Here is a 20,694-nt window from a genome sequence, read left to right as displayed (position 1 = left end):
TGCGTAAGGAGCTTAAGTTCAGGAAATAAAGGGTTTTGTTGTTTCTCAATAGTGAATACTTAATTTTACTTGGTCTTCCAAAATCACTGGGCATGTTAGGTATAGTCCAACGTAATTTGATAACTGAGTATAAGGAGTGCATCCTAAACTCGCCTTTTTACCTTTCATCACCTTATATATATATATATATATATATATATATATATATATATATATATATATATATATATATATATATATATATATATATATATATATATATATATTCTTATCATTCCTAAATAAACCTTTTAGATTATACTTTTATTTATCTCATAATTTCTTCTCTCACTTTTTATATATATAAAATATCAATATGTCCTTGATGTAATATCTCATACTCTAATGAATTCGACTTGCTATGATATCCTATAATTAATTCAAGTATAAAAGGTTAATTAATCAAATGATATTCAATTTTATTCGTGTTAATTTGATACTCACTTTTAAAAAATGTTAATCAAGTCTTAACTTTTGAAAAAAATGACTCAATTAAATTCTTTTCAGACAAAATTATTAACTTTATTAACTTTATTCATGACTTTTACCACTAAATTTTAATATAAATATCAATACTTAATTTTGTAATATAAATATCAATACTTAATTTTGTAAGTCATTTTAAATATTAATATCGTTAACGACGTTAATAATTTTTATCTAAAATGAACTTAATTGAGTCATATTTTCAAAAATTGGAACTCAATTGACATATTTTTAAAAGCAAAAATCAAACTGACACATAAAATTAGATACAATCCGACTAATTAAACCTATTCTAAAATATGTAATCCAAGACAACTTTAAATTACATAATTTTAAATTATTCTATTTTAAATTACAAAATTTGGAATAGTATATTATATAATTGTGAATTAATTATATTTCGAATTAAATAATTATGTTTTAGATTATACAATTTAAATAGTATTTTGAATTACTTAATCTATAATCACATTTTAAATTACATATTTCAGATATGACTGAAGGGAAAAACCGAGTAATGCGCAAGAATTTGACTGCAGAAAAAAACAACAAACGTCCACATGCTAATGTAAAGAAGTGTTTTCATATTTAGCTCTATGTTAAATAATTACCTTTATATTCAATATTAATTTTGAATTGAAATTTTAAATAGAATGATATACTAAATTTCAATACTTTATTTTAAAAATAAAATCATTTAACCCCAATTTATTCGAAGTTCATTTTAACCAAAATCAAATTTAAAAATTAATTCTATTCTAATTCAACTTTAATAGTACTCACCACACTTCGTGTTTGGATTCATTCAGTAGAAGCTCAACTGTATTCATACTCAGCAAAAAGTATCTATCATCATTTATTTTTCTGGATTCCACAACAGTGATCACCTAAATTAAAAGAATGTGCACCATTAACCAATCTAAGAATCTGGTACTTTAGTAGTTTCGGAGATTTTATTGGTTATGCTTTACTCTTAACAGTTGATGATTGATTTGACAAATGAGTCAAACATCAACTACAAAATGTTAACAACCATATCTGTACTTAATCCAAAAGCAACATAACTTGCGCCCATTACGAATTTTACAAAAACCCCATAAAAAACAATAGCAGCTCGAGAGTGTGTAATAGCATCTATATAACCACAACACAAGACTAGTAATTCGAAACTTAGCATTATATGGTATTTTACCCAGAATTACAATGTCATGAATGGAACAATTTACATAATCTGTAACGAGATCGTCATGTCAAATAAAAAACACAAAATTCTAGAGCAATGCAGAAACAGATTTTATCAAAGAACTTGGTGAGGGGCAACACCCTGCAGTGCAGTAAAGGAGCACACTGGAAACTAAACTCCAACAAGTCAGTTAAGATCACACACATCATTGAAGGGTAGTGAAATGAAAGCCTTTCACCAAAAAAATCTAAGCACAATGAAAATCCTGACTGAGAGAGACCAATCATTCACAAGCAGCACAAATAAACATTAAGCAAAGTAGAGAATTCGAATTTGCATGAAATATAACAGAAAACATCATTATATTAAACCTAGTATGGATTAGAAGCACTTTTGAAAGGCAGGTGAACTGTTAAAAAATCCTAAGAAACTTTTAAATATAAAAAAGTCAGTAATCTGATATTCTCATTTGGAAGGCATCACAGCTTCCAAGGCCTTTTAAGACTCCAAACATATTAAATACTTAAAAAGTATTTGCTGCTTAAGGCGACTTGTAAACTAACTAGCCAACTGGAGATTAAAAAAATCACGAGTATGATATTTTGGTTAGTTCTTGTTTGTCATTGGGGCATGAGTTTAGTTAAATCATGCAGGGTATATAACCTGGACATAAAGCGCCAATCCCCTTAATTTCTTGAAATTCAAAATCTGCCAGTAACACAGATGATATTGAATCCATTCAGCTACTTTACAACCTCGTAGAGTTGCATTTTCCAATGATATAGCATAAGGGTAATTGGTCTTCCAGATATTACGCAACTGGATTGGATAGTAATGAAGTGCGGAAAAGAGTTGCATCGTAAAAAGAAAAAGAAAATTTCTGAGGGGGACAAGTAAAGAATCTCAAGGAAAATTATGCAATGCTCCATTTGTATCTTGTACTCCCCCTCCGTACAAGATATTTTGTTAAACACTCCAGCAACACACTATCAGTGCATCATGCTTTCTAGGATGTTACTATTTCGTAATCTTTCCTTTATTTATTGCCGAAGTGGTGCTCATATTGCTACTACCAATGGTAGCTCCACAAAGTGCAGAGTGGGTCATTCTTGTTCGTGATCATGCACTGGCGAATATATAATCAATCCAAAGAAATATATCTCTGTTGTGACGAAAAAAACCAACTTTATGACAGCAGGAAAAATCCAATAATCCGTAATCAAAAAGTAATATCCAGGGCCTTGGTTCTTTCCAAATGTACAGGACATGGAGTGTGATCTTTCACATTTCCCACCCATAAGGCAACCTTATAATACGAAGTTAAATTATACATCATATGCTCAGCATTTCTCTTTCCATCTATAATCAACTTCAGCTTACAGCACAAATTCAACAAGGAGGAATTTGTCTTGTCCATCGAGAGAAGACTTGAATTGACATAACCCTTCAATTAGTGACATTCCCAAACCAGGCAATTACTTAGTAATGTTCAGCTCCAAATGGTAGGGCGTCATATTGAGTATAAGCTTCAAATTCCACACCCTACAGCAGTCTTTTTGATATTTAGATCTGTTCATAGACAAATTCACTAGTGACCAGGTGTTCAACCTTTTCCAGTCATCCCTTACGAAAAATATGGAGATGCCATTCGAGGATAGAGAAACCTCAGAGAAAATGAGATTTACAAAGTCTGGTGCTTCTGCATGTACTTTACAAAATGCAATGGCAGCAAGTTAGAAAACTTACCTCAATAATAAGACCCAGAGCCACCACCACCCATATAACTGCTGCCACCACCACCCACACCTCTACCAGAATACATGGATGAATATGAGCGGCCACCACCCTATAACATCAACAACACACTCAAACATGAGAATGTCACAGATAGATAAATATAAAACACACTAATTCCAATTGAGAAAGACAAGAAACATTACATCACTTCCACGGGATTCGTAATCACCACCATAACTTGATGTGTACATACCACCATCACTACCACCAAAAGAACCTGACATGCAACACACAATAAAGATGTAAGCACTTAACAATTGATGTTTAAGATAACACTTAAGAATATATGTGCCACAATATTCACCTCCACCATAACTCATGCCCTGTCGACTGCCATATGTCCCATGTAATTCTTGATTAGAAATGGAAGTTCTGCTGCCACTATATCCCAGACTAGATCTTCCAAGTCTACCAATCAAAAATGCGGGATAAGTTACTAAAAAACACCAGGGTTGAGGCAAAGGAGAATGAATGCAAGAACCTTGTTCAGATAAAAACTAACCTATCACCATAAGCATCTCCATACTGTGAAGTACTACCTCCATATTCATAATCTAAACGGGATCTTGATTGGTGAGCACCGGTATCATACCGTGGAGGAACATCATCCTGATGAGAGAAATTAATGTAAAAAATATTTCATTTATCAAAAAGACAACTGAAATGACAATTAAAACAATCTAATTAAAATAAATGAATAGACTTCAGAAATAAAACTTACTATAGCAGTATAAGGACGTTTTGAGCCAGCTATAGTTTCATAGTCACGGGGGCGTCCTTCACGATAACTTAGATGGGAAGGAGGAGGCCTCTCAAATCTTTGGCCATAGCCATCATCAACATAACCTCTCTTTGGTGCAGCACGAGACGTACTTCTATGTAGCTCGGGGTAGTCAGAACCACGGGCAGGATAATCCCTATAAGATGTGTGCCTCTGAGAAGCTACCCTAGAGCCATAATTTGCAGCAACTCTGCTTCTTGGGGGCGGTAGATCCTCACGTCTACTATAGTCTCTTTTCATGCCACTTTTTGGATATGCAGGAGCTAACAGGCAACAAGACAATATTATAGTATATTATTCATAAAGACACACTAACAAGGGGAGGTAACACACGCACATATGTATAGATAGGTATATAATTCATACCAGTCAATCTCCTTTCAAAGGTTCTAGCTGGAGGAGCAACTGGCCTGACTCTATCTAGCATGGATGGGACAGGACGTCTACTTCTCACACTAACAGGTCTAACTGGTGGAGCACGACTTCCAATGCCTCTAACCACGCGGGTAGGATAACTACGTGGAGCAGGTCGACCCCGTGAAGGTCTTGCCAATCTTCCAGAGTTGCGACCAGAACGAAAATCTCCATGGTTATTATGTTTCCCACGGCCTCTCTGAAGAGGTTTTGAAAGAGGCCGTGATAATCTAGCCCTAACTTTTGCCTGAAACAACCAAGAAGCATTATATAATGACACATTTAACTGTTGCAAATGAATTTAAAAGTCAGGCTAACCTTTTTGTCACCTTCACCTAACCCTGCACTAGTTATGCTATCAGAACATTCCACAGCAGCAGCATGCGTACTAAATGTAACAAATCCATAGTTCTTCCTGCGAGCAGCTGGCATGTTCTTAGCAAGCTCAATTTTTTCAATCTCTCCATATTTCTTGAGAAGATCCCGGACATAATCTTCATCCCATGACGGAGGTAGTGAATCAATAAATACAGTTTTAACCTGCAGTTACATACACACAGACAGAAAATATTCTTAAATATGCTAAAGTTTAACCTTCTTCCAGAGTAAATTGGATTAAATTTGTGGAAATTTTTTAATCGAACGGTAAAGTTAAGCCACAGTACTGTTTTTATATATCAGTAGAAAACTAAAGTCATAACCCTAAAATACTGTCAATCAAAAAACCGCTGAAGCACTACGTTGGAAGTCAATGTAGATTTTATGCTTCAATAAGATCAAAGAACCATACTTTGTATTTCCTATGTAATGACCCTTGGCAAAAGCAAGGAAATCAAATTCATAAAGATACCTGTGACATAATTTCATCACCCAGATCAATAAAGGAATCAGCAAAGGAAACCTTTGCAGGCTTATCAACTCCAAACACAACATCTCTCTTTTGCAATCGCCTGTATGCTTCCTTAGCATCTGAACGAGATGAAAACTCCAAAAATGCAAATCCTCGGTTCATCCCCTCATTGGTATCATCTTCTACTAAAGTCAAATCCTCCACATTTTCAACTCCATAATGTTTTAGTTTCTCCTTCAACTGGCACCAGAAGTTGCATTTAGCAGTTAGAATGCCAAGCCTCGAAAGTGGCTAGAAATAATACTAGAATGCATAACTTGAGTATCAAAGGCAGCAAGAAATAGACCAAGAGAAAAACTTACAGCTTCCTTTTTCCAAGTCTTGCATATGTTACCTAAGTAGAGAGTATCACTGTCCTGACTTGGAGTAACACCACATTGTTTACCATTAATCTGAAATTGGAGCGAAGAAAACATGATTTAATATGCTAGCAATTTTAAACCTGCTTTAACAACAATAAGATAAAAAATTACCACTGGATTTTTTAGCTCCACCACAGCTCTTTTTGCTTGCTCAACAGTTTCAAAACGCAAAAATGCAAATCCCTTGTTTCTTCTAGTCTGGGGATTTATCATCAACCTGACTTCAGTAACTACCCCAACTTTGCTGAAAACCTTCTTCAGATCATGCTCAGTAGCATCCTTATCTAGTCCCCCTACAAATACTTCAAATTCCTTACGCTTTCGCCTCTCCTTTACAACTTCGCGGTGTTCCTCTTCCTCCACGTCAGGCACCTGGGCATGCTCATGCTCCTCACCAGCATGTTCACCATCATCATCATCCTCAACTTCTTCATAAACATATTCAACTTCTTCATCACCTGTATCACCCTCCTCGTCACCTATAATCTCTTCAGGTTCTTCCTCTACTTCATCTGCCTCATCCTGACCTTCATCTTGTTCAATTTCCTTTTCATCATAGTCAACACCACCATACTCTTCTGCTTCATACTCAGGATAATTATCCTCTAAATCTAGATGTTCACCTTTTTCATATTCATCTATAGACTCCTTAACTTCTTCTTCATTGTCTGCCAAAAAATAAATATTTAAAACCCCAGTCAAATACACAACCCTTCGATCATCACATTAATTAATAAAATAAGGAAGTCCGTGTTTCGCAATCAATCCTCATAATTCTTGGTCTAACTCATGTCCACCAGTGCATAACACAGCACTAATATGCATCAGGAAAGGAACTAAAGAAAAAATAAATAAATAAAACCCATCTTCGTAACATATCCATCCAATATAACAGCTTCCATCTTAAGTTACACAATGAATACAAAAAGGAGCAATAAGAGGCAGCACCATCCAAACTAATCCATCGTAAGAATGTTTTCCATAACTTTCAAAAATGGTTTGGGTGAAAGGGCTGTATCAATTTCCCTTACCACAGCCAAACTATATTTTCACCAGTTATTTCCTAATGAAATTAAGATATTGACAAAGAACCAATACACGGGTGCAGAACCCAAGGCTTTAAAAAACTGTCTGAAACCATAATTATGGCTGCATCGTCAAGGTTTTGGGGCTCTCCACAATCTCACAATTGTCAACCACAGCTGTGGTCATCTTTGTCTGCAATTTTCCGCAAAGCCGATGATTGTGATGAAACAATGACTACCACCATGTCTGCAATTTCCCACATGCCAAGGATTGTGAGGAAACCACAACCTTCGATTGTGATGAAACCACAACTGTATCCATTTTTTCCCCAGTGTCAAGTATTGGGAGGAAGCTATGACAATAATTACGACCGTGATTTAAAACCTTTGCAGAACCGAAATTCACACGACACCCATCTTAAATTCCAAGTAAAATTTTGAACTTTTTACAATCCCCATGACACATAATTCAGAACATACAGCAAAGAATGAAATACATATAACACTGCACGCATCTCACCCTCAAAAGAACCAAACAAAAAATCTAAAAAATATATAAATTAAAAAAAAAGGCTTACTTTCCACCGTAGCCGACCCATTTCTAGCTTCCGGAGGCTCTTGGTCCACGTCAACGTGTTTTTCTTCCCCTCCAACATCAACAGCTGAATTTTCTGCATGATTTTTCGCCCCCGCTTCGGCAGTTTCAGGCTCACCCGGGTTCTCAGGTGCAGCCTTCAAAGATCCTCTCGACACCCTCTTCGCCGCAGCGCCTCTCTTCACTACCCTCGGAGGCATTGTCGCAGAGTTATTGACTCAGATCGAGGAAACGATCCCCGGACAAAAAGACCCTATTGAAAATAAAACCCTAATTTGCAGAAGAAGGAAGGTAGGGTTAAAGTCGAAGACCAATGAAAATTGAGGTGAAACCAAATGCTGAATGTGAAAAAAAGATAAGAAATTTGGAGAAGAGGGAGACAATGGAAAAGCAGAGAGAGAGAGATTGAGAATCAAATAGGGAGCAAACTCAAAAGCAAACGCAAAACCCTTGAGAAGGAATAAGTAGCACGTTGGCTATTAATGTTTGGAACAGGTCCTAGAGAATTATTTTAGTTTTATTTTAATGGATGTTGATTAATATCTATAACAATATATAAAGAGAATTCCCTCTTTTGTGTCCACATTTCATAATACCAATTGTACCCTTTACAATATAATTACTTATTAATTTTTTTTAAAATTAACGGTTATTTTTACTTATTTTCTATAAAATTGTTTATCTTTTTTATTCATCAATAATTAATTTTTTTATTCATTTCACTTTATTTTTAATAAATATAAATTTATTTTTATATTAACTTAATAACATTATATTATTATCACCTACTAACATGCTATCATCAATATTTTAAAAATGCGTACACAGGCGCGATAGCGCTTGTGTGTACGCTAGTGAAATGAATGAATATTTTTACCTATAACAATATATAATAAAAAAACATATCATAAAGAAGTTTTTTCAATTTTATTTTAAAATTAATTATTTTATACATATTTATTTTTAACTTTATTTTAAAAATATTCTTTTTATTTATAATAAATATTTTAAAAACTTATTTTATGTATATTAACTTAAACACAAGCGCATTATGATATTATATCATTGGAACAAAACTTAGGTCAAAAGATATAAAAAGTTGTAAATATATATATATATATATATATATATATATATATATATATATATATATATATATATATATATATATATATATATATATATATATGACAACTTCAACTTTCCAAGAAAGTACAATTTGTACCAAAAAGATACTTCCTATGCCCCCTAAGAACTATTTCTTAGATTTCAAAAGTCAAAAAACCACTGAAAAAGCATAACTGAAGTAAACTTTACCCAAACACTTCCTCCACATAAAAAGTTTTGATAAAATAAGCAAATTGTATACTCAAAGTAAATTTTGGGAATATTAAGTTTAGAGCTTAGGGTTTAAAATAAAAAAAAAAAGTAAAAAGCGAAATTTGAATTCTTTAATTTATTTTTTGTATATTGTGTCTTTAAAAATATATGAATGTACAATGTTTCAAAATATATTAAAAGTTTTAATTTATTAAAATTAGTGAATTTTGAAGACATTAATATAAAAAAATAATAGAAAATATAGGTGTGATTTTTGTGTATTAATATATTTAAAATTATTTTTAAAAAATATTTCGACGTAAAAATATTTTAAAAACATAAATTGGAGTTAAAAAAGAAAGTTAAAGTAAAGTAAAAGTTATTATAAAATTTAAAAAATAAAAAATTGTATTTTAAAATATTAATATATTAAAATAAATTAGTTTACAAATTATTAAAATTTAAGTTAATTAATTTTATTTCATCTGTTATTTAATTTTTTTATTTTAATAATTTATCTTATTAATGTAATTATTAATAAAAAATTAACTACATAATCAATTATAATTTTATTCCACTATAACTCATTTTAGAGTAAATCTTTTCAGTTTTCAGCAAGTTTGGAGACAACATTATTTAGTTTTGTTTCTTTATTATACCTCGGCATTTTTTCTTTACTTCTTTCTAAACAGTATAATAATCATATTTTTCCCATCTTCAGAAACATATACTTCACGATGAATTTGAAGAAGGAAAGCAGATGAATTTGAATAGAAGGAAGATAAAGTTTGTGTTGTACTTTTAGTGAAAATATGTAAATTTGAAAATAAAAATGATGTAAATTTATGAGTTATTTGACTGATATAATAAATAGTTTTGTTTTGAATAAATTAAAATATAATATAATATATATTATATTAGTCTTATAGTAAAAACTAATATACTATTATACATATATGTTATTATTATTATTATATATATATATATATTATTATTATTATACACACAATAACACACATTAATCTATTTTCCATTTTACACGACATCCTTTAATACAAGTTCAAGAATTGATAAACAATCGCTCAATCCTCAAGTATGCATACCATCTAATGTGAAAAATTTTCAAATTAATAATTTTATAACTTAATTTTTTTAAATAATCACATAAAATCATTTGATTTTATATTTTATTATATATATATATATATATATATAATATAATATGAATAAAACAAAATAAAAAATTTATTTTGTAACATATCTTTTATATTTATCATACATTTTATATCTTTTATATTTTTATAATCTCTGCAAGATCTCAACCCTTATAATATTTTATATTTTATATTGTAATTATATAATTCTTAATTTTTTATAAATTCATATTAAATATTTAAGATCAAAATACAGACTTAAACGAATATTTACTGTAATAAAATTGATTATTCCCGCTCACACACACATGAACATAGATATGGGTGATGGACACTCACAAAGCCACCAGATAAGACGAAGATCCTCGCTTGTTATTTTAAGATATTGTCAATTGAATTTAATATGTACTGAGTGGAAAACATTTACCGAGTCACTCGTTAAAAAAAAAGCACATTAAATATAACATTTAAAATATTTACTATTGAAATATTTAAGCTTATCATACTTGCATAGACTATTTACTCATCATCAGTTCTGTAATTTCTCCTAAAAAGTTAAGAATATACTAAAGCCACTAGGCTAACATTTTGTACACTAGAGCCAATTTACTTTGAGATATTTTATAGTAATGGCTGGAAAGCGTTAAATAAAGTAATTGGAGAAATGGCAGAAAATAAATTCATTTCCTGATAATAAACTTAGTTAATAAACAGTGTTCAATTAATTGTCTCAACTTTAACAACTGATATGATTAAGGCTACACATGATATTTGAGCAACATTAGTTGGTGGTGTTACCACTTCAGAGTAACAAGCATAGATTATCAAATAATATTTTTGAGATCAACTAGATCTCCTTGTATTCAACCTTGAGAGATCTTAAAAGATCAAAACTCAGAATCATATTCAGCATGACCGAAAACCATCACCTGCAAACAAAGTCTGGATTAGAAGATGTGTATGCATTTATACTTTAAAATAGGTAAAGCACTTCTGATTTAACTCAAATCACAACAGGATAATTAGTTCTGAATTCATATTAATGTGTTGCAATCCTGGTCGGGTTTTGCATTAGAAGTTTCTGGTTATTTAAAATCTCATTTCCATGTTTCCGTAAGTTTGATAACAATCTAGCAATTGGTCAGTGTTTAATTAAGTGCAAGGATAACTTATACAACTGATTGACTTTAAAGTTCGATTTTGGTTTTATCTTTATCAATGGATATTTCATGTAGTACATAAAATTTTTAGACCCTGTGAAAATGGCTTTAAGAACATGCTTTCACAATAAGATGTGAAATCACATGCTTGCAGGATATAATTTTAGTCAAAAATCAACAAAGAAAAAGGAACCTTAACTGGCTGGAGAAAAAAAAACATAAATGAATATATGATGAAAGAAAAGCATTTCTTACCATTATTCACGAAATGGCGTGAGGTCAATTTTGAACTGTTTCTTCCCTTTGCTTACCTTCTACAAGATATCAAACTGGTGTTAGTGGAATTCAGGTTCAAAACTACAAAGCAGCTTATTGACTCCACCAACTGAAAAATAGTTTGACATTGTTCCACCACCTCTCCTTACGTACCAACACAGGGTACAAAGGGTTGAGTGTTACAAGATAAAAATTTTCCTTATAATGTACTCCTTTTTTTCATATATATGAAATATACATCAACTGAACTAGGAACTCTGATTTTTCATCACATCCAAATTCAAGAGATTAAAGCCTTTCCGAGAGGAAGTTGAATTTGCCAGTAAGTAGTATATCTCTTTAAAAAATTGAACTCAAAGGAGTTTATTTTGAAACATATTCTAATATGGAATAAAGACCAATCCCATGAGTCCATTAAATTTTTATACCGATAGAAAACAGAGAAGCTCAATCCTTTTAATTATGTGTAACAATCTTCTGATCTCCAAGACTAACTTAGGATTCACTGAAGAGAGTAACAAATTCAGCTTGTTGAAATCTAACTTAATCAAAAGTAGATTCATTATCAACCCTTCGTTTTCTTATTGGTCAATCACTGTTGATCTCATAACTAGAACCCTAACCTTCTTGACGTACCAATCTCATCAACCAACCTCCCAATCACAGAACAGAATAGTATGAGTTGGAAATTTATACTAAAAGAGTATTTACTATCATCTTTGTCGGTAAGATGTTTAATAACAAACAAGATTTCATATATTTACAATAAGATATTTCCTAGGCCATAGGGATATAAAGACTCTTCCCAATTGCCTATTTAGAGGTTATATCATGCGACTTAGAATCATAAATTTCAAGTAACAACTTACAGCAATAGCTACAAGCTCCTCAAGTAGCTCCTTCAAATGGCGCAAAGGCTGTCACATAAGATAATATTGAACATAGTTAAGTGCCCTAGTTGAAAAAAAAAATACAGGGACCATCCAAAGGAAAGGAAATATTGAGGAAATTATGTGTATTAATCTGAATAACTGCGGTAAGCAACAACTCACCCACTGTGTTGGTCCATCAACAGGAGCATTCAGTGGATCATCATGCACCTGAAAGCCCAAGAAAGCTTTTAGAAGCTCAGCAATAGACAAAACTAAACAGATAAAGATACTCTTTGAATGGAAGATCTTGGAATTGCAAGCCATAATTATATAGCTGAAATTTTACTCTAAAATACCTTCTTTTATAAAGTACTACTAAATTGTAATTGGCATAGGCTATTCTCTATACCTCCATGAAGATCCCATCCACTCCAACGGCAACTGCGGTCCTTGCAATGCAAGGTATTAGTTCTCGAAGACCTCCACTTGCAACACCTCCCCCATCCAACTATACATGAAAACAGAATCTTAATCCAACCAAACTGGTGTAAGACTTGGAAAGGTCATTTCAGAATGTCAATGAAATCCTTGAACTATAGAAGTGAATATACTTAAACATATTAATGCAGCATAGCATAGAAGTTTATACAACAAACCCACAGAGAGTGAAAATCTCATCGGTCAAAGATTCTAAATGATTCTCAGTTCCTCATAAATCAGCAAAGCATAGAAGCAATGCATGCGCTTTTGACAATGTAAATCTGAAAACTGTGATCTGTAACTCTCCCAGCGAAATTAATTGAGTGACATTTGGCCTATGCTATATTCACGTACCAACATACCAAACGCAAATATATAAAAGAGACGGTTGAAATTGAGATAATTGATGTGAAAGAGAAAGGGAGGAAAAAACTTGTCAATGGCTGATAGAAGATTAATGTGCTGTGTTGGAAAATACAAACTGCAAAGAACCAACTTGTATGATTTTACTCTTAATCTCGGTCATGTTCTAGTGTAGCAAACTTAAATAAGCTTATAGCCCAAAAAGACTGCTAATATAATAAGACTTGGAAAATAAAATAACAATTCAAATATTCTAACAGATACTGTCAACACGAATACTACAGCAGTGTTTATTCCACTATTTTATGTTGCAAGCTAAAATAGTATCACATGAAATAGACTGTTCAAAACGAAGTTAATATCAAACAAATATGGGAGTCAACAATAGTAAGCATACCTTCTTTCCAGCAGGCTGTTGTAGCGAATGTGTTATATCAGCTACCTAAGGCAAGCACCAATATCAAATATTTGGGTTTTCCAAAAACTAAACAGCATCAGAGATAGGTGCAAGAAACTTCACCATGAGGAAATTTAAATTGATACAAAAGACTGGGTAAAAGAATAGTTCTACATGATAAGGGAATATAGTAAAGAACTAAATTAAGTATCACTCTTATAGATACTAAAAATAAATGCATGCACTCTGGTTTTCTTATTTTTAATTTCATCAATTGAGTAAATAACTAATATATTAATTTGAGATTGCAAAAAAATGAAATTTTAATACACCTCTTTGACTAAAAGATCAATAAAAAATGAATTAGATCCTCTAAACCACACAAGAATCAATTCTTTGAATTTTATATTCAAAATAAAACACTCTAATTCTAGCTTTTTAGGGATATTTACTAAAGACTATTAATGAAAGTCATCTACATATTAAAACCTGGGTAATGTATCCGGCCGAAGAAAAAAATATTTTCAGGAACTATGGAATCAACCTTATCCTAAGTCAGTACGAGTTGCAGAGAAAGGAGAGATAGGAGCATGAGAGAAAATGTCCATAGGGTAAGCAATTGAAGCAACATCGTCCACATCAAAAGTTGTGTATCAGGTTGATTGTGTTCACAGGGATTTGTCATTCAATCAACTAAAATATTTTCATCAAATAAATGATTGGGACTATGCCATCAAGAAAAGCTGCTGGAAGAAACTGCCCTTCTCCACTTTAACCTTTCATTTAATAAGAAAGGATATAAATATTCAAATATTTTATCCTAAAACATACTATAAAAGAAAGGTCTACTTACAATGGGACAATTGGCTTCTCTCATCCACTCCAAGTTACGTGGATCAACAATCAAATCATCTGCATGAAAAGGGAAAAGATTTTAATCAATTCTGGGTTTTGTAAAGAAAAATGCAAAAGGCAACTGATTTCAATGATTGCTTTTCTAAGGCAATATTATACATCATATACACATTAAAAGTTTTGATTAAAAATGAGAGGCCAAGAAGGCAGATAACAGATTAGGAAAACAAAATTGAGATTGCAATGTTAAATTAGACAAGTGAAAAGAACACAAGACTACTATGAAAATACAACAGGTGGGCATACAGCAATAACTATCATCACTTGATAGGATTTTCTTAGTGAAATCACATCTTGCAGTACAACAAAATGCTCTAGAAATGAAGCATTAGAGAATGAAAAGAAAAACAATTAATTTTCTCCACTTAAAAGCAATTACTCATCAATTATTCTGGTTCTTGCAAGATTCACAAAATTCAGAAACATACAGAAAACCTCTACATAGTAGCTATTTACTCACTGTATCCAAACATTGTTCCTCTCTCACAAACCATCACATTAGGATTTCCAGCTAACCGAACTTTTTCAGCTGAATTTGCCATGACCTATAGACATGAAAACAACGAAACAATAATGGTAAAAGTCAGTAGACACTAATTCCCAGGCTTAAGTTAAGTCATTGCTAACTATTGAAATTGTAACTCATAAAGTTGGATAGTATACTAACAGAAGGAGCACAGAACTGGCCCTTCTTAATGTTGATAATTTTCCCAGTTTTGGCTGCTGCAACTAGAAGATCGGTCTGTCATTAGAAGCAAAACGAATGAAACAAGTAAAGGTGACACATCAACTAAATTTAATTGCCCATTATAATGGATAATGAAATTGAATGCAATATCTATTTACTTGGCGACACAGGAATGCGGGAATCTGAATGATATCTGCAACTCTGCCAACTGCTTCACACTGGCAAAAAAGATATATGTGTCCAAGGTAGATTACGAGTCAGAATCTAACATAAGAAAATACCACGCACCATTCACAATTATAAACTGGAAGTATAAATTTGATCATTCAATATGATAATATTACAAATTTTTAATAATAAAGGCGCTAACCATTTTAATTTTCAAATTTAGATGGGTACAACAAATTGTTAAGGAAAATATCAGCGTTAATAAGAGAGCCAAACTCGGATGTATAAGATATGGTTTCATACTAATGGAAGATCTGAGCAAAATGTTTTTCAAGTTACTGTTTCTACGTAAATTGATTACACCAGGGAAAATAACATATAAGAATTTAAACAAGGTATCAACTATTTCATGATGCACATTGCATTTATCGAAGCAATTAAGAAAACTTTTTTCCATTTTCCTATTTCAGCACTAATAAACATATAATGATATCCTTTTGAAACAACATATAATTCAAATCATACTAGCCTATGCTAAATAATGTCAGTACTATATATGATCCTCAACCCCTGCAAGAAGGCCATGAAACATGAATTCAATAAAACTAAATACTTTACCTGGATGGTCTCATGCACATCCGTCACTATAGGGATGTCATAAGCTATTTTAACCTTCTCGAGTATCTGAGAATAAAACAGAAAAATAAGAAAAGGAAAACGTTCAACTAGGATAAAATAGCATTATCCAGCACAAATACGATGATTTAGGTAACGCAACTTACATTTTAAACAAAATACACAAAATGTCTATTACTGTACCAGTGCCAGTGTCAACGGCTATATAGGTCATAAATAATTCCTTCCTAAGTAAGACTTCTGTATAATTCCCACATACTACAAAGATGACTCCTAATTTGACTAGTACCACCAGTATAGTATCTCATTGTTTTGGCACTGCAAGGTGACATCACTGCTAATTCAGAACCTTGAATGTCCTTACAAGGAAACTAGAAAGATGAGATTTTTCAAGGCCCTGCAATAAAGTGTACAGAAGCTACCTCCAACTCTGACAATATTTAACTCCAGAATCTCGAGGATAGGTGGAACCAGAAAAAACATAAAGGACCGTGTTAAAAATTATTGGCAAGATATATGGCCAAAGTACCCTCACTATGATTTGGAAACTAAACACCTCTGGCTACAAGCTATCTTTTGGGGTTATTTTAAAGTCATGAAAAATTTACACAGATCTAATATAGTCTCAAGTTATTGGACAATTACAACACCTAGAATCCTCAAGAAACCAACCACAAGGATATTATCATAACAAAACAGCAGAAATATGAACCTTTAATCCCTCAACCATCCCCGGGCCACGAAATGATTTTGATGATGTTCGGTTAGCTTTGTCAAAGCTTGACTTGAAAACCAAAGGTATTCCAACCCTGAAAGACACGTATATATTCTTGTTAGCCATCAACAATTAACATCACATCTACTAATCATTTTTATTCACGATTTTTACTTGGACAATTATGTGTAAGTTGCTGCACCATCAGGAAACCATGTGATTGTCATGTTACAGTTTTTCAATTAGTTCTTACCATATTCATACCCATACTTTAACAGTCAATCACACTTATAACCTTCGTTTAATTCCCTCCAATAATCCTTCCTCTTTTATCTTACACGAACCCCTCTAATTGTTTGAAATATACTACATCAACATCCTCGATACCCAAAAAACATATTATAGTGTGTATCCCTATAAGGGGATAGCTGTAAACATTAAAAAAACACGAGATCATGCGCAAACTAAATAAATCTTATCCATTGTTACTCTAATTTGCTTTTTACTTTAAATATTAACAAGGAGAAAGTATTTAACTTCATACTGAAGACAAAACAAAAGTTGGCTTCAAACCGATGAGTATTACTCCAGTATTCATCTTTTTCTCATGAAAAGGAAACATCTAAGATGAGTTGCAAAAAATCTACTTTATTCTAAAATCAACACCTGATAAGTGTTTGATAATTCATAGTGCTAAGTAGCAATGTCCTAAGGCATTTCCATCAAATGGCATTTATTTTCCCAGAGACAAAAAAAAATAACATTAATCATAAATAAAGATAGCTACATACTCAGTTGCAATGCTCTTGACGTGCTTAGCCATCCGCAGAATGTGATCCTCTGATTCAATCACATTAGGTCCCGCTAGCAGGAAGAACGGGTCTGCACCCTGATGAAATTCCAAGAAACACAAACCATAAAAAAAATCAGAAAAAAAAGGTTGTACCAATGACCCAGAAAAATTCAAAGTCCAGAGACTCATAATCAGCGAGAAAAAGACGAACCTTGAGGTGACTAAACAGCAATGACGACGGATCCATCTTGCAGAAAATGAAGCTGCAAAGAAGGAAAGTAAGAAAAGATGCAGTAATTCAGCACGACAATGTTTGAGAAGTAACGAAAGTTTGTAGGACTTTTCAAACGCGTGAAAAAATGAGAGTGAAAGAGTGAGACAGATCTGAAGAGAGAAACCACGTAACTTGTTTTTCTTCTCTTCAGTGATAATGGTACAACGAATCACTCCTAAATATTACTATCGAGTTTCAGTTATTATGTGAGTAATGTTTCGTCGATCATCACAATTTTGGGACAATATTTACATTCACTTCAATTTTAGGAAATATTATATAAAAATTATATAAGAAATATAAGTATAAAACTAAGAGTAAGGTCTCTTAGATGTTTTTATATTAATTTTTATTAATTTTTTTTGTTAATTGAGTGTAAAGACTTTTACATTTTTTAATCAATTCTTTTCATTTAATTGTTGTATTAATTAAATTAATATATTTGTCTTCATTTAAAATTGTTAGATTTTTTTACTAATATAAAATAATCTTACGCCTTAGTAATCAAATAATAAAAATTATTTATCATTTTATTTAATTAAAATATCATATTATTTTATATTAATCATAAAATCTTACAGTTTTTTAACATAAAAAATACAAGTAAACAAGGTGACAAGTAGGATACCAACCGGATTACTAAACGAAGAAAAAATAAATAATAAAAAATTAATTGAAGGATATACAAATTTTAAGTAATTAATATTTTAAAAGATTTAATAGAAACTCAGTTAAAAATATTTCAAATTTATAATAGAGTTAAAACTTAAATTAAGGCATTAGAGTAAAACAATCTTGGTTAAGATTTTAGTCTTTAAAATTTAACATTATTTATTCTAAAATTAATAATAATAATAATAATAATATTATTATTATTATTATTTATTATTATTATTATTATTGTGTGTGAGAGTATAAGTGTTAATATAATGTACCAATATTTCACGCAAAAAATCAGAGAAATATTGAAAAAAAGGGTGATTACATAAGAGTATGTTACACTCACAGATGCATGATTATATTATGTACCAGTGAAATCTCATTTAAATAGAATAATTCAACTAAATTAAAACATCACATCATTATAAAAAAAGCAGAGTTATCAGATGAACATCATAATCAAACAATGTACTTTTACAATCATCCATAAAGGTACTAGAATGTACTAGGGCATATCTAACATAATGCCAGGGACTTAACATAGAAATTGACAGTAAAAGAGTTTGCAAAAGGAGTTGTCACTAAGACAACTATTACAAAAAGGCCCCATGACCGTGAAACTGCTCCTAAGAACCACCAAGAACAGGATACTCTAAGCTGCACCGTTGCTACCACCAGACCCACCTTGAACGTTTCTCTCATCTGCTCCCACCAAGAGGTGATCATCGCAAAAGAAAAAGAAAGACAAGCACAAACACGAAATCAAAAGGGTAAGCTAGTGAAAGACGAATTTAACCTATTATAGCACACATATATTTAAAACAGTTCTCAAGCATGCAGCAAAGTAGGCACCAATTCATGTTAGAGCAACCAAGCAAGACACTATGACTCAATTATCCGGATAAATATATTAAAATCAGATTCACTAGATGCTTGCACTTGTGGTGGCCTCTACTGCTCTGCAGAGCCATTGCCAATGGGTTTCACCCTACCACACACAAGGTTAGCCTTTAAACGTTTAAGGTCATTATCTTGCCAGAGACTAGGGCCTCCCGCTACTCTCACCACTTGGATCAGTTTGCTCTACATGAGATTCACTGACCCTTTAGAGTTTCGGTATGCAATTGTTACTTAAATTCTTATATTAATATATACACTACACACCACCATGAGATCTCCCCACGAGACTCATGGAATTACGCCTATCTCACAACCAAAATCACATTTCTCATACCATAACCACCACTTTCATTTCAAACATCAACTTCCCATGCCAACACCACCAATTAACAGTTTCATGCAATAATCACTTCTAGCATACCAACTCCAGTTCACATAACACATACAACTCATGCAATTCCACATGAATCATGTATGTTCGAGATAAGTATCCACGCACAACGTAAACAGAAACATAAAGCCTGAACCTGCGCTGTCCTCTCTTGGGCTAGAAGCCCTCGCCTAAGCGACAATAGCTGTCTCGCTTCAGCTAGGCATTCTCGCCTAGGCGAGGCCTGTAACAGTGGCACTCTGCGAGCCCTCGCTTGGGCGAGATCACCACTCGCCCAAAACTAAAATCCCTCGCCTGAACGAGGATGCGAGCAGAGCACACTGGCTTTCCTCGAGTGCTCGCTTGGGCGAGCCATTCTCGCCTTAGCGAGGTAATGCGTCGCTCAAAACAAGAGTTGGTCGCCTGAGCGAGATGCTCGAGCAGCACCAGGGCGAGCTTCTGCTATTCTTGCCTAGGCGAGACGAGCTCGCTTGGGCGAGAATACCAACTCTCTCCCACTGTTTCACGCATGCAGCATCCAACACAGCCAAGTACAATCCATATAGTTCACTCAAAATAGATATAAGCATTTTTAAATCACTTTATGCATACAACAGAAGCAGAAACAGACCACATACTTCAAGACACAAAAAAAAGAAGAGACCTAGCTTCCCTTACCTTGCTTAGACGCTAACAAAACGCAACAAACCCACAACTAAGGAGTACCACGGTTCCAAGGGCTAGAACAATGAGCTGAAACATAGAACCAAGATAAACCAGGGTGTGAGATTAAACCCTAACCAGACCAACACACTTAAACGGTGTAAAGAGGAGGAAACAGACCCAAGACTCTGAGGTTCAACTTACTCGGAGGTGGAATGGGTAGAGCTAGCTTGGAGACGAAAGAATATTGTTCCCTAGCATAGCACCTTGCTGGAGATATGAGAAGTAGAAGAAGGGA

General features: G+C 32.7%; 2 protein-coding genes and 1 long non-coding RNA gene across 4 annotated transcripts; all 3 read right to left on the bottom strand.

Moving 5' to 3' along the window:
- Window positions 1-1,681: 1,681 nt before the first annotated feature.
- On the bottom strand, window positions 1,682-8,048 carry LOC114183475 (nucleolin-like). Its single transcript, XM_028070500.1, has 12 exons — window positions 7,576-8,048; window positions 6,084-6,640; window positions 5,913-6,002; window positions 5,551-5,790; window positions 5,019-5,240; window positions 4,653-4,947; window positions 4,227-4,549; window positions 4,008-4,114; window positions 3,810-3,913; window positions 3,649-3,722; window positions 3,455-3,554; window positions 1,682-3,277 (listed from the first exon to the last, which is right to left on the bottom strand). The coding sequence occupies exons 1-11, from the start codon at window positions 7,790-7,792 to the stop codon at window positions 3,456-3,458; spliced, it is 2,328 nt and encodes a 775-aa protein (XP_027926301.1). The 5' UTR covers window positions 7,793-8,048; the 3' UTR covers window positions 1,682-3,277; window position 3,455.
- A 2,674-nt stretch (window positions 8,049-10,722) lies between these two features.
- LOC114183413 (2-dehydro-3-deoxyphosphooctonate aldolase) lies at window positions 10,723-18,012 on the bottom strand. Of its 2 annotated transcripts, XM_028070426.1 has the most exons (15): window positions 17,936-18,012; window positions 17,741-17,792; window positions 17,528-17,625; window positions 16,734-16,830; window positions 16,004-16,069; window positions 15,376-15,435; window positions 15,197-15,271; window positions 14,990-15,074; window positions 14,468-14,526; window positions 13,615-13,659; window positions 12,784-12,882; window positions 12,555-12,602; window positions 12,372-12,419; window positions 11,482-11,540; window positions 10,723-10,995 (listed from the first exon to the last, which is right to left on the bottom strand). In XM_028070426.1, exons 2-14 carry the CDS (start codon window positions 17,774-17,776, stop codon window positions 11,484-11,486), a joined length of 873 nt encoding a protein of 290 aa, XP_027926227.1. In that variant the 5' UTR covers window positions 17,777-17,792; window positions 17,936-18,012; the 3' UTR covers window positions 10,723-10,995; window positions 11,482-11,483. The 2 variants fall into 2 exon arrangements, with proteins under 2 accessions (XP_027926227.1, XP_027926226.1); XM_028070425.1 differs by having other exon boundaries at window positions 17,741-17,977.
- An 889-nt stretch (window positions 18,013-18,901) lies between these two features.
- LOC114183415 lies at window positions 18,902-20,687 on the bottom strand. Its single transcript, XR_003604361.1, has 3 exons — window positions 20,601-20,687; window positions 20,412-20,486; window positions 18,902-19,165 (listed from the first exon to the last, which is right to left on the bottom strand). It is a non-coding gene; the product is annotated as an uncharacterized LOC114183415 (long non-coding RNA).
- Window positions 20,688-20,694: the final 7 nt, after the last annotated feature.

Source organism: Vigna unguiculata, chromosome 5 (assembly GCF_004118075.2).
Source record: "Vigna unguiculata cultivar IT97K-499-35 chromosome 5, ASM411807v1, whole genome shotgun sequence".
NCBI lineage: Eukaryota > Viridiplantae > Streptophyta > Magnoliopsida > Fabales > Fabaceae > Vigna > Vigna unguiculata.
This window is presented reverse-complemented; position numbering and strand designations above follow the sequence as displayed.

What these genes read in the sequence shown, in the direction of transcription:
- LOC114183413 (XM_028070426.1), bottom strand. Translation starts at nt 17,776, where the DNA reads ATGGATCCGTCGTCATTGCTGTTTAGTCACCTCAAG. An exon ending in AGGAACAATGTTTGGATACA is followed by an intron (nt 14,527 to 14,989) that starts GTGAGTAAATAG and finishes CTTTTCATGCAG; the next exon opens with ATGATTTGATTGTTGATCCA. An exon ending in AGGAGCTTGTAGCTATTGCT is followed by an intron (nt 11,541 to 12,371) that starts GTAAGTTGTTAC and finishes GATATCTTGTAG; the next exon opens with AAGGTAAGCAAAGGGAAGAA.
- LOC114183475 (XM_028070500.1), bottom strand. Translation starts at nt 7,792, where the DNA reads ATGCCTCCGAGGGTAGTGAAGAGAGGCGCTGCGGCGAAGAGGGTGTCG. An exon ending in TAGGTGAAGGTGACAAAAAG is followed by an intron (nt 4,948 to 5,018) that starts GTTAGCCTGACT and finishes TGGTTGTTTCAG; the next exon opens with GCAAAAGTTAGGGCTAGATT. An exon ending in ACGAATCCCGTGGAAGTGAT is followed by an intron (nt 3,555 to 3,648) that starts GTAATGTTTCTT and finishes TTGATGTTATAG; the next exon opens with GGTGGTGGCCGCTCATATTC.